Source organism: Myxine glutinosa, chromosome 6 (genome assembly GCF_964187855.1).
Source record: "Myxine glutinosa chromosome 6, kmMyxGlut1.1, whole genome shotgun sequence".
Taxonomy (NCBI): domain Eukaryota; kingdom Metazoa; phylum Chordata; class Myxini; order Myxiniformes; family Myxinidae; genus Myxine; species Myxine glutinosa.
In genome coordinates this window covers 75,722,987-75,737,396 of record NC_136266.1, presented here as the reverse complement: position 1 = coordinate 75,737,396, position 14,410 = coordinate 75,722,987, and the positions used below count along the sequence as shown (strand labels likewise).

Here is a 14,410-nt window from a genome sequence, read left to right as displayed (position 1 = left end):
TACACATATATACATATAAAAAAATTTCAACTTCAATTGTTTATAAAATGTGACATCACGTATATTACAAATACATTTGTGCAAAATAATTGTTTGAATTATGATTGGTTTAAACCATGACAAAACGGCAACTCGGGTACAGTCATTTATCTATATATCTACACATCTGGGCAGTGTCTGTGTTGTCACTTAATGACTCCCTCAAACTTTTGTTTCCGTGGTTGTGATGTGTTTTTAATAACGTTGTGGTGGTTTTGAATCACGTGGTGGTGAGGTATTTTGAATCACGTGGTGGTGAGGTATTTTGAATCACATGGTGGTAAGGTGTTTTTAAATCACATGGTGGTGAGGTGTTTTGAATTACGTGGTGGTGACGTATTTATAATTACGTGGTGGTGAGGTGTTTTTAATTATGTGGTGGTGAGGTGTTTTTAAATGACGTGGTGGTGAGGTGTTTTGAATTACGTGGTGGTGAGGTGTTTTTAAATCACATGGTGGTGAGGTGTTTTGAATTACGTGGTGGTGAGGTATTTATAATTACGTGGTGGTGAGGTGTTTTGAATTACGTGGTGGTGACGTATTTATAATTACGTGGTGGTGAGGTGTTTTTAATTATGTGGTGGTGAGGTGTTTTTAAATCACATGGTGGTGAGGTGTTTTGAATTACGTGGTGGTGACGTATTTATAATTACGTGGTGGTGAGGTGTTTTTAATTATGTGGTGGTAAGGTGTTTTTAAATCACATGGTGGTGAGGTGTTTTGAATTACGTGGTGGTGACGTATTTATAATTACGTGGTGGTGAGGTGTTTTTAATTATGTGGTGGTGAGGTGTTTTTAAATGACGTGGTGGTGAGGTGTTTTGAATTACGTGGTGGTGAGGTGTTTTTAAATGACGTGGTGGTGAGGTGTTTTTAAATGACTTGGTGGTGAGGTGTTTTTAAATCACATGGTGGTGAGGTGTTTTGAATTACGTGGTGGTGAGGTATTTATAATTATGTGGTGGTGAGGTGTTTTGAATTACGTGGTGGTGAGGTGTTTTGAATTACGTGGTGAGGTATTTATAATTACATGGTGGTGAGGTGTTTTTATTTATGTGGTGATGAGGTGTTTTGAATTACGTGGTGGTGAGGAGTTTTGAATTACGTGGTGGTGAGGTGTTTTGAATTACTTTGTGGTGAGGTGTTTTTAAATGACGTGGTGGTGAGGTGTTTTAATTTCGTGACTGTGAGATGTTTTTATTCCGTGTTTTATGGCTGTGAGGTGTTTTTAATTTCGTGGTGGTGAGGTGTTTTTAAATGACGTGGTGGTGAGGTGTTTTAATTTCGTGACTGTGAGATGTTTTTATTCCGTGTTTTATGGCTGTGAGGTGTTTTTAATTTCGTGGTGGTGAGGTGTTTTTAATTTCGTGGTGGTGAGGTGTTTTTAATTTCGTGGTGGTGAGGTGTTTTTATTACGTGTTTTATGGCTGTGAGGTGTTTTTATTATGTTTTATGGCTGTGAGGTGTTTTTATTATGTTTTATGGCTGTGAGGTATATATAATTACATGGTGGTGAGGTGTTTTTAATTTCGTGGTGGTGAGGTGTTTTTATTACGTGTTTTATGGCTGTGAGGTGTTTTTATTATGTTTTATGGCTGTGAGGTGTTTTTATTATGTTTTATGGCTGTGAGGTATATATAATTACATGGTGGTGAGGTGTTTTTAATTTCGTGGTGGTGAGGAGTTTTTTATTTCGTGGTGGTGAGGTGTTTTTATTACGTGTTTTATGGCTGTGAGGTGTTTTAAATTACTTGGTGGTGAGATGTTTTGAATTTCGTGGTGGTGAGGTGTAATCGTCCCAAACTTCCAATCTGCACCTACCCCTCCCTTATGTATGTGCGGAGGGGTTCTTTCTTGAAAAAAAATCATTCAACCTAAATTGCCTATAAAAATGTAATATCACAAACACAACAAATACATTTGTGCAAAATAATTGTTTTTGTTATGATTGGTGTAAATCATGACAACACAGCAACTCAGGTACAGTCATTAGCCTCAGCTAAAATAAGCCCGTTCTTCAGTAACGACGCTTGGTGAGGCGAGCGCAGTGAGCAGAGCCAAGCTAGTATATATATATATATATATATCGGAATCCATATTCAGATCTTCACCAAAATCGAATATAATTGTCCTTGTCACACACCCAACCTGTCCGCCAAGTTTCGTCCAAATCTGTCTTCAACCTTTTGAGATATCCTGCTATATATCGTTTTTGTCCTTATCTCCCAGTGGTGAAGAATCACTTTAAAATTCTACTAGCAGGATCCGAATCCGGATCTTCACCAAATTCGTATCATTTCGTCTTTGTCAAATACGTTACATCTCTGACAAATTTCGTCCGAATCCGTCCAAAGCTTTTTGAGATATCTTGTTCACAGACAGACAGACAGACAGACAGGGGTGAAAACATAACCTCCATCCACCTTTGGTGGCAGAGGTGATGATTATTGATATTAAATTGCAAAATAAATAAACAATGAAAATAGCTAGCTCGGTAGATGCAATTCGAGACTGCATGAGAGTAAAGATAGCCTTGGGAAAGAAACATTTCCTGAAATACTGAAATGTGAAGCTGCAATGATGGTTTCATATGAAAAGCCCCAATGAAAGAACGATGCGAAAGATGAAAAGCCCCAATGAATGAATGAGGCGAATGATGAAAAGCCACAGTGAATGAACGATGCGAATGATGAAAAGCCCCAATGAATGAATGAGGCGAATGATGAAAAGGCACAGTGAATGAACGAGGCGAATGATGAAAAGCCACAATGAATGAATGAGGCGAATGATGAAAAGGCACAGTGAATGAACGATGCGAATGATGAAAAGCCACAGTGAATGAACGATGCGAATGATGAAAAGCCCCAATGAATGAATGAGGCGAATGATGAAAAGGCACAGTGAATGAACGAGGCGAATGATGAAAAGCCACAATGAATGAATGAGGCGAATGATGAAAAGGCACAGTGAATGAACGATGCGAATGATGAAAAGCCACAGTGAATGAACGATGCGAATGATGAAATGGCACAGTGAATGAACGATGCAAATGATGAAAAGCCACAGTGAATCATGCCATGATAGCTATAAAATATTTCCACTGGTGGTTGTGTAGATTTGGAAAGGGGGAGATTTGAGGGGGCAGGGGGTGTGGGGAAGGGAGGTTTAAAGTAGGCGGTTTGAAGTGGGTGAGGGAGGAGGAGGGAGGCAGCTTGGGGATGAGGGAGAATGGAGGAGATGGGTAGGGAAGGGGGAGAGCAGATTTGGGGGCGAGGGGCAAAGGATTGGGGGTGGGGAGGAAGGAGTGTGTAGGTTTGGAGGGGAAGAAGCTTGGGTGCGGGTTGGGGAGGTAGTTTTGGGGTTGGGGGATGGGGCAGTGGTCGATATTGGTCTTAAAAACGGTTTAGATGGCATACGGGTCGCAGCATACGTATAAAGCCATAAAGTGATATCTGTGGTCAGAATCCGTTGACCGACCGACATGAGTTGAAATAGTTATAAAATATACGGAGTGTCATCATTGAACTAGAAGAACCCCCATCCCAAATTCACTAATATAGATCCTGGTGGATTGAACAGAAAACAACTGGGCTTTCACTATCATTTCATAGTCTGTCGTGATAATGCCGGGTCTTACCACCCTGGCCACAGCTGCGGATTACCCTGCCTTGGCAGACGCCCAACGCTGGTGATGGCTCCATTTCCACCATGGGTCACGGTTATGTGGCGCCGTTCTGAGCCACTAGAAGTTCCCGAGAGAGATCCATCATCGGGACTGGGTCCGCGGGCGCTCGGAGGGTTCTGTGTGGGGTCTGCGAGGGCATGTCGGTACGAGTCACGAAGGTAACGGTGTAACAGGCTGTTCTTGAACTTCCTCGGGAAGGCCGGTTCACATCTCTGTCGGTTGACGTTCTCAACGGTCAACGCGGTGTCGACGCCTCCGCCAGAGTCAGGAGACTGTTCCGTTGGGGCTTCGTCAGTCTCTTCATCACCGCATAGTCTTTCACCTGAAAATCAGAGTAGACAAGTCATTGCCATGTTAGTGATACTCGTTTTTTTCAATGTGAGCGTAGTTACCTTGGTTAATATCTATGACAAATCTTACTATAATTCACCAAATGTCTGTCCGTCCGTTCCCAGGTACCGCAAAAACGGCTGAACTGATCGCAACGATATTTTGGGTGGGTAATCCTGGGACCCCCTGGAGTAAAATAGGCTATATTGTTTTTCCAATTTTTCCAATTTTTCCAATTTTCCAGTTTTTCCAAACACGATGGAATAATATTTACCGATATGAACAGTGATGTGGCTTTTATTGAAATTCTACAAATACTGTTTAGATTTTTTGATGAGAATTATGAACCTGCCGTGAATGCAGAAGTGGACAGATGACGACAATGCGCGGGTTTGATAAAATCCCAATACAACCGTCATTCAATCGTAATGTTAAATCGTTAAACGTTAATCGTTTTGTTAAAGTATCAATTGATGATTAGAATTGAGTGAATACAATTACGCTTTTGAATTCGTAATTGTGTTCACCCAACCATACAGAACTTCACATCAGGATTTAAATATTTGTTTATGTCACGAATGTTGTTAAAAGTTTATTTTTTATATTAATATTATTTAATTTGTGATTGGAGTTATCCTGTTTGGAATGAAGAAAAGAGATATCGAGTTCAAGTGAATGACGGAATGCCGTGAGGGTTTCTACTTTCTAAACGTGGTATTCGCAGATCGCCATATGCAGATTTGCCATTGACTGGGTATAGAACAAATGTACCCGTTTGTTTGCGAATGTGTACGTTTTTCATTGAAGTCCTTCACGAACTTGCTGTCCATGTCTGACGTGCGACTGAAGGTGCTACAGGAATGTGGAACTTATTGGTTTCATGCTTTAGCATTCACCGTATCTGCATTGTCTGTTTGCTTCTGGCCTCCCACCCGTGTCTAGCACGGGTACGTCACTAGTATATGTAATTCTGAAATATAATTTTATTTTTGACATCATACCAATATGGCTGTATGATATGTGGGTTTTATTTTTGATGTCATACCAGTATGTCTTTATGATTTGTGGGTTTTATTTTTGATTTCATACCAATATGGCTTAATGATTTGTGGGTTTTATTTTTGACATCATACCAATATGGCTTAATGATTTGTGGGTTTTATTTTTGACGTCATACCAATATGGCTTAATTATTTGTGGGTTTTATTTTTGACATCATACCAATATGGCTTGATGACTTGTGGGTTTTATTTTTGACGTCATACCAATATGGCTGTATGATTTATGGGTTTTATTTTTGACGTCATACCAATATGGCTTAATGATTTGTGGGTTTTATTTTTGACGTCATACCAATATGGCTTGATGATTTGTGGGTTTTATTTTTGACGTCATACCAGTATGGCTTTATGATTTGTGGGTTTCATTTTTGACGTCATACCAATATGGCTTGATGATTTGTGGGTTTTATTTTTGATGTCATACCAATATGGCTTTATGATATGTGGGTTTTATTTTTGACGTCATAACAATATGGCTGTATGATTTGTGGGTTTTATTTTTGACGTCATACCAATATGGCTGTATGATTTGTGGGTTTCATTTTTGACGTCATACCAATATGGCTAAATGATTTGTGTGTTTTATTTTTCTTTCATTGAATGATTGAACGACTCTTCAACCTTTATTCTTTATTATTTAAGGTTGATAATTCTACAGCTTTGGGATCACTGTAAACCATTCAACAATGTCACTTTTACCATTATGCTGGTCACCATCCGAGAGCACCGTATGATTAACATCCTCAACTACTTCCTCTTCCCTGGGTAGTAACATAATAAGAGGGTTGAAGAGTCAATAAGTTTTTCCCCACCCATTAAGCAATCTGACCAAGAAGCCAAACTCGGACTAACACCCAAGCCAGCGAAACTCCACGTCGATGTTCGTCCTATTGTATGTCCTTTCCCGCCAATGTGACACTTTTTTGTTCAAGCATTGGGGGGTTTCCTGATGCTGTTGGAACAGACGTCACGTGTTTGGCTCTGTAAATATTTTTCCAGGAGGAAAAATATTTTGACTCTTTTCAAGACACGACTGCATCTGCGAGACAAAAAGTTTTCTTTATAATTACAACACTCTGATCTGTGTGTTTCATCAAGAGCCTGACTGTCATTCTCTTATCCCATTTTGTTGTTCAGCTCCAGGTGTGGAAAGACCATTGAGAGAAACGAGATATTGAATATGTATCCACCTGTGCAGAAAACTGGGATTGCAGAAATAAATATAACGGAAACTGGGTAGAGCTCGGCTGTACAGTTTATGTTTTGTATCCCACTGTTAGGCCGAATCTGTATGCAGACCTGAACCAAAATCTAATCGGCTTGTTCTTGTCACCTACCCACCTCATCCACCAAGTTTTGTCATAACTCGTCCATAACTTCTTTAAATATGTTATATATCGCTTTTCGCCGAATCTCTCAATGGTGAAGAATCACTTTAAAATTTTTTAAATCGTATCCGAATCCATATTCAGATCTCCACCAAAATCGAATCTATTTGTCCGTGTCACACACACAACCTGTCCACCAAGTTTCGTCAAAATCCATCCATAACTATTTGAGATATCCTGCTATATGTCGGTTTTAGCCCTATCTCTCAATGGTAAAGAATCACTTAAAAATTAAATAATTCTCATATCCGAATCCATATTCAGATCTTCACCAAAATCGAATCGATTAGTCCTCGTCACATACACAACCGGTCCACCATGTTTCATCCAAATCCGTCCATAACGTTTTGAGATATCCTGCTCACAGACAAACAGACAGACAAACAAACGGGGGTGAATTCATAACCTATGTCCACCTTCAGTGGCGGAGGTAATAAATGCTTGACCACCATGGCAAAATAAACACATACAGTACAATACATAGAAGCTTACGTTTGGCTTTATTCAGCGACACGATGAACTCATTTCATCGGCATTCGTTCGAAAGGACTCACTCAACAAAAGTAAACACAATTCTTGTAATTATTAATCATTGAAAATCAGTCCATATTTGTAAAAGCCTTTATTTGGGTTAAGTTATTTAGTGCTGGGTCATATTCCATGCGGAGTCAGATCCAATCAACGTAAGCCACCAATAAACGTCCATTTTACTTTTCCTTTTTCTTTCTGTGAGCCTGCCATATTACGTCACAGAAAAAAAAAAAACTGTTTAAAGAAAGTATCGAGCCAGTTTGTCCCATCTGTCTGGGATTGCTTGTGTACATATTTACGATCCTGCTGTATCTTTATAAAAACATCAGGTCATTCGGGCTATCTGGCACTAATTGGGATAAACTATTAATCAGCTGCTTCCCGTCCATGTAGCATTGCCAAATCCAAATAATCAATGCTGAGACGTCATTCTGTTGCTGAAAACCCACTTAACTCTCCTCGTCCACATGTTGAGTGCCTCCTTGTTTTGGAGAGTTCCTGAGCAATTTGAATTGCGAAGAAAAACGGTGTTAACCCAGTGTCTTCCTGCCAAACAGGAAGTGACGATTTGCATGAATTCCTGATATTTATAATAATTTAATTATTCCCATCTAGTGTGAAAGTTAAAACTCATTTGGTTTGGAAGTGCAGCTCATAAGGAAGTCATGAATGCTGAGAGTTTCGAGTAAATCCGAACCACATGGTTGTGGTCACAGCCATTACAGGCAATGAGAAACAACAGCAGAATATTCAAAGGATAATATCACAAACAGCTCATGACAATGCGTTCCCAAACCCTCACCGTCTGACCGAATCAATGTCTTCCGAATCCTCAATGTGTCTCGGAGCACAAGGTCGTTCAACAGGTCAGATTTGAAAATGAGAATTTATCTCACGTTCAATGCCAACAATAGATAACTCACTTATGAATAACTGTAACCTGCCAGAGGACATGTTCCACCAAAAATGCTTTCTGCCCATGCACCAGCAAAAGTGGCTACAGGTCTCAATGAGACCTCAACGAAGGAAGCCTCAATAACATCATAAATTTATTGACTATAGAGATTTCTCACTGAAGAAAGTTGGTAACGTCATCGCTTGTTGGGTCCACCATTTTGTAGGTCATTCAGATAGTAAACTAGAACAGCATACATGTGCATACATGTGCCAGGCTGAATAGTTTACATTTTGTATCCCACTGATAGGCTGGATGCGGATCTTCATCAAAATCGAATCTATTCGTCCTTGTCACACACCCAATCTGTCCACCAAATTTTGTCTGAACCTGTCCACAACTTTTTGATATATCCTGCTCACAAACAAACATACAGACAGACAAACAGACAGGGGTGAAAACATAACCTCCGTCCACCTTCGATGGCGGAGGTAACAATCCGGATCTAAATCATCGGGATCACTCAAAATATCTGGAGAAATATCTGCAACTGGAAGTGGCTGTGGTTTATATAATGTTGTTCGTCATATTTAGATTAATCAGTGCAGGCACAGACATATCCAGAAATTAGAAGTCGCTGGTGTCGTAGATCCCTCCAGCTTTCCGGGAAACTTCCTGACCTCCATGGAGAAGCCTACATGGAGTCTGACCTACAGTAACTCAATATCTACAATAATCTTTTAAACACTTCCTCCTGCACTACACAAAAGGAGACGATGAAAGCTCATAAGAGGCTGGATGGCTACGGATAATTTGTGGCCGGTGGAGTTCATGGGATGCAGACTTGGAACGTGCCAGGGAAACAAGGGTGCTGCTGATGTCCAAAGTAAGTAACTAGCAATAGTAACTAGCAATGTATGCTTGTAAACACACCGGCTTGTCGTAAAGCTCTGTGGGGCTGCTTGACTGTTGTGATAGTGCTCCATCGTGCTACGAATAGGGAAACTTATATCAACTGGTTACTCAATAGGGTCCCAACTCTTTTACAACCCCATTCGAGCAAACCCTAATAACCTAGAGGTCCAGAATAACCTAGTGGTCCAGATTAGCATTGGTTGTAAAGTCTACCCTCACAAATCAATGGAGAATGTGTTATCATTAACGCCTCGACGAAGGTTATCATTGTCTACCCCCCACAAACATAACATCCCCCCCCCCCCCCCCCCCCCCCGGAACCGTAGCTCCCACAAGGTTCACTGCAGGCGTTACCGTTCCAGACTTAACACTTCCCGACTCACTTGTACTGGAATGCTGTAGTATGATATTGTTGCGAATATGGAATTTGGCCTCCATATCCGCTTGTAAATATTCCCCTATTTCTCCAATACTCCCCAACTTTCCCCAATCCCCCATTCCCTAGTCCCATTGCATGTAAATAACACTCAGTAGAGCCGACCTTCCCCTTATTCCCCCATTAAATGTCGTGCCCAGGTCCACCGCACCACACGTAGACAACTTTCGGACATCTTGCTAGTTATTCTTAATCTATGTCAGTTAAGGACTCGTTTCCATTAATTCTGACTCTTCGTTGCACCAGAATGTGATTATATGGCATCAGTAGTGAGTTTAGGACCTTTCCCATACCTCCTTCCATCTTCTTCCCCAACAATTACAACAACAACAGAGGAGATGGCGGCGGCGCGGGGGAGGATGCGTCCTCACACCGGCTCGATTAGCGCCATTGACCACGCGCTCCACGGGGTTACCACGGAGGGGCTGGCTGTCAGCTCCTCCTCAAGGGCGGAGCCTGGTAACCCCCCGCACCCAATCAGAAGGGCGGACCAATTCCATCTGGGGCGGCGCTAGCGAGCCGAGGGCGTGTCACTCCCCGCCGGATATACGTGGCGACTTACCGGAAGTGAGAAGAGATGCGCCCCCAGCTGGAGAAAGAGGTACCTGCGAGCGCTGAGTCAGATGCGCCCCGCCTGAGAAAGAACGTTGCCTGCGATCACTGAGAGAGAAAGACCCGCCTGAGAAAGAACGTCCCCTCCGAGCGCTGTGACCTCCCCGCATCTTTGGACCGGACTGTACCCTGCTTTGAGCCAAGAGTGCACCTTGAGCCATCGCTATCTGCCTTTCCTTGCCATCAATCCCCGTGTGAGTCAGCCGTTGTCCCGTTTACCTGTCGTCTGTCCGGGGTTAATATAAGAGTGTGTCTAAGTGCCTGTCTTCCTGTGATATACCTCTAGCCCCTGTAATCTAACCTTTCCTTACGAATATAATTGAGAATCGAAACATTGGTGTCTGTCATTATAACCCAGCCGGGTGTCTTCTTTTTCCTTATTGAGCCAGCGTGGCGCGGCTTCGTCAACGTTCGGGTACAATCGGGTAATTTGTGCGGACACGACGGCCATTCCGCTCGGCCCACCTTAACATCAAAGTCGTGTCTGTAACAATTGGTGTCAGGAGTGGGATTCGGACCCGGGACTAAATTAGTTAGGCCCAAATTTTGGGAGGGAAAATCGAGCCGGAGCGCGTACGGCGCTCGACCGAATCGATTCGGAGCGCGGTCCCGCGGTTACTGCGCTCGCCGAAATTATAACGAAAAAAAAAAAAAAATTTGGATTTGTTTTACGAAACTCGAATTTTGCAAGTCGCGCTATGGCGGATCAGGACGGCTGGGGTCCGGTAGGGGAGAGTGAAGCAGGGTCGGTCCAGGACCAAATTGAGACACGTGAGGAGAGCGAAACAGCGAGGGTAGCAAGCACGCAAAATGGCGCCTCGCTGGTCACCGCGCCGGCGACCGTGGCAGCGCCCCCGGTGGATTGGAACTTGTTTTTTATACAAATGAAGGCCCTTATGGCCCAGAATAATGAAGAAATGGCAAACAGAATGGGGAACCGGATGGATGCTCAGGGTGAGCGATTGGAGGGCCAAATGGGGGTAATGAGGGACGAAGCGAGGGCTCAGAGTGAGCAATTGGGGGTAATGAGGGACGAAGCGAGGGGTACCGGTGAGGGGTTAGACAACGGGATAAAAGAAGTGAAAAATGGGTTAATGGGGGTAGAAAATAGAATGGCTGCCCAGGAGAATCAGATAGAGGGAGTGAAAAATGGGTTAGAGGGGTTAGAAAACAGTATGGAAGGCAAATTGAGGGACATGAGGGACCAAGCGGAAAGGGAAGTTAAACAAATGGAGCAGCAGATAGAGGGGGTCAGAATGGGGGTAGAAACGAAATTGGATGCTCACAGGGAGGAAATGGAGCAGATGAGGGTGGCATCTGGGCAGGAGATGCAAGTGATGGGAGAGGAGATCAGAAGAGGAGTGAGTGAGGAGGTCGGAGGAGTGCGCGAGGAGGTGAGGCACTGTAAGGAGCGCATGGAGAAGGAGGTGAGAAAGGGGACTGTAAAATTGCAAGGGGGTATAGAGGAGTTGACGCTGGGAGTAGAACAACTGACAGTGGGACAAAAGGAGTTGGGGGAGCAGGTAAAGAAGAACACAGCGATAATAGAGGGGTTAAAATCGACGCAGAAGGAGATGAAAAAGGACGTAGGGGTAATTAAAAAAGAGTGTCAGACGGTACATGAGGACTTGACGAAAAAAATGAACAAAGTGGTAGAGGTGATGGAGGTTAAAGAGCGGGAGGTGCGGGAGCACATAGAAAAAAATAAAGTGGAGTTAGAGGAAGAACTTAAAGGGGCGCACGAGGAGATGAAGGAGGTGAAGCAGAAATTAGAAGAAGTGGAAGAGGGGGTGAGCGAAATTAAAAAGCGACGGAGAGGGGATAAGAAAGAGATAAAAGAGGAGATAAAAGAATTGGTCCAAAGTCTGTGTTTGGATCGTGATGATGTGCTCATTAACCGGATGAGGGATTCGCAGGTGATGGAGGAGAAGCGAAGAGGAAGAGGACCCGGTGTAAGTGGTGACCAATATGGTCGTGCGTATGATGCGCCAGGGGATTTAAGAAGCTTGGGGGTCGAGATAGACCCGGGTGTTCGTGAGAGGCCGTTGGTGAAGTGTGCGACAGGTCTGGTGTGCGAAAAAGGAGGTGTGCGAGAAAGTCCGACTCTGGGGTGTGTGAGGAAAAAGTGCGTGCCAAGGAGTGAGGGTGCTGGCGAGAGTGAGTCGGTCGTAGCGCGTGTGCGAGGGGGCACATGGAAGCGCGGTGTGGTGAGTGTTACAGAGGATGTAACGGGAGAGTGTGCGCGAGAAAGGTGTGTGACGGACAGGTGCATGAGGAAAGAGTGCGCTGTCAAGAGTAAGGGTGAGTGCGCTGTCAGGAATGGAGGTGAAAGTAGTGAGAGTGACATGGAGCGTGAGTTAGTTGTGACAGGTGAGCGAGGATGTACACCTGGGATGGAAGGATGCACACCTGGAATGGTAGAGCGTGAGTGGGAATGCACGCTGGAGTTGGTGGTGAGGCACGTGGTTGGGTGTGCGAATGAGAGCACACCTGTGATTGTCACAGAGGAGGTGACCGAGGAGGGGGCTCGAAGAGGTGTATTGGTGAGGTGTGCGAGCAACGAATGTGTGCCAAAGTGTTCGGTGGTCAGGTGTGTGACCAAGGCTGTGAGTGGAATGGGTGTACCGAGGTGTGTAAGGAAAGGTACGAGGGGCATGGAAACGGCTGGATGTGTGAGCAAGGAACGGGCTGCGGGGTGTAAGCATGCAGGTGAAGCATCGACGTTACACGGGTTAGAGGTTAGAGCGACTTTTAGCCGAAGCGGGCCCTCGGTGCGTGCTGGGCCTCGCTTTGAACGGCCGCGTCCGTGCTCCACCAGGCGGAGCGGGCGGCAGGATAGGAAGGGTCGTCATGGCGACCACTTTTTGGTGAGGCATTCCGGCAGGCCGAGATCGAGCCATGGGATGGCTCCGTGCCGAGATGGTGCGTGGGATCTCGGCCCGGGTAAACCTCCTTCCCTGCACCGAGTGCTGGACGCATCCAGCCGCTGGCACAGAACAACCCGCATCCATTGCTTGGCTTTACGAAGCCGGGCTTTGGACAGGGATTGGCGCACCGAGAGGTAGTAGTGAGTAGACTGGGTGATGAGGTTAGTGTTTTGGACCCAAAATTAGAGAAAAACAAAATTTGATGATTGGCAAGGGATTGGCAGTAGTGATTGGCAGATGATGGGTAGTGATTGGCAAATTTTTAATTTGTTAAAATTTGATGTGCGAAATTGGTAGTGAGAGACCCCCGATGTGGTGGGATGGCAAATCCACCATCCTTCCCATGTGGGGGCAAAGGAGCAATAGCTTATGGGGTGATGGCAGTGAAAACTAGCCCGGGTGGGTTAGGTTATATTGATAGGGCCCTAGAAGATGACATTAGGTGACGTTAAGGTTAGTTAGTGACTGATACCTGTAGTGGGGACGCAGGTAGATTAGTGTGGATGATAATGACGAGGGAGCGCAATAGTTTAAAGGGACGACTGGGAAGCGCAAGTTTCAGAGGGGAGTAGTTAGCTGAGATGATGCCGTGTGTGTGAGAATTGAACAGGTGTGATTGCACAGGTGTGCAACTGGACAGGTGTGTGGAGCAGTGTGTGAGTAGTGAGTGTGTGGATCAGCGCGAATGCGCTTGGGGAGAGAAGGGTGCAGGTGGCACCAGGTGTGAGAGCACAGGTGTGCAAGTACAGGTGTGTGGAGAGAGTTGGAGTAAGTGGTACGGAGTGGTGTGCATGGTGCGAAGGTGTGGATGGGGGAAGAGTGGACCCCCTTTCACGAGTACCCGGGGCGGGTAGTGTAAGTGTTAGGTAGAGGGTACAGGTAAATTGTGGTTGGATATTGGCACTTGTGGTGCGGTTGCAGAATGGTGTTGTGAATGGGTGCATTAGTGTTGTGGAAATGGCTGGGCGTGTAGCCTGTTAGTGCGTGTAGTTGGTTGGGCACTCCACCACTGTGAGGATGTCGGCCAGGTGAGGCCGTAGGTGGGCTCTGGGAGCCGGTAGAGTTGTGGATGGGGCCCGAGGATCCGGAGGATGGACCCGGGTAGCCCAGTGCCAGAGAGGGCACCGAGTGGGGAGAGTGCCAGAGGGCCTTCCCCAGGTAGTTAGGTTAGGGTAAGGAGCAGGTAAGCTCGGAGGCAACTGCAGTGGTGGAGGTGTGCAGGTGGGTAGACCCACTGGGAGAGGTACACGCCACAGCCCAGAAATTGTGCGAGGGCACCGGGAGATGAATCGGGGGAGTGAGACCCCAAATTGAAAAGCACCACAGTCTGGCCAATGGGAATTGGTTTTTAGAACCCAATAGTGTAAGAGGGCCAATGGTTTGGCCGGAGAAAGACCCCGGGTAGTGTAAAGTTGTAAAGTCATTTAGGAAATAGTTAGGATTGATGAACCTGTCGCACCATACGCAGCCACTTACCTGTGGTGATGATGATGACTCCACACCTGTGTTTTCTTTGTTTGTTGCAGGAAATGAGATTGCTGTGTGGATTTGTGAGACGCATCACGACGTGGATGAGACATTGGGGTGATTC

At 44.9% G+C, this 14,410-nt stretch overlaps 1 protein-coding gene across 6 annotated transcripts in view; it reads right to left on the bottom strand.

Annotated features, from left to right (window-relative positions):
* The window catches only part of LOC137429984 (homeobox protein Mohawk), a 128,506-nt gene that overhangs the window by 23,049 nt on the left and 91,047 nt on the right, over positions 1–14,410 (bottom strand). For 3 of the 6 annotated variants that reach the window (XM_068120414.2, XM_078780021.1, XM_078780022.1), the window contains exon 5: positions 3,677–4,046. In XM_068120414.2, coding sequence (XP_067976515.1) covers positions 3,677–4,046 — 370 coding nt within the window. The remainder of the gene's footprint in view (positions 1–3,676; positions 4,047–14,410) is intronic. The other 3 variants (XM_068120411.2, XM_068120412.2, XM_078780020.1) reach the window with 1 other exon arrangement.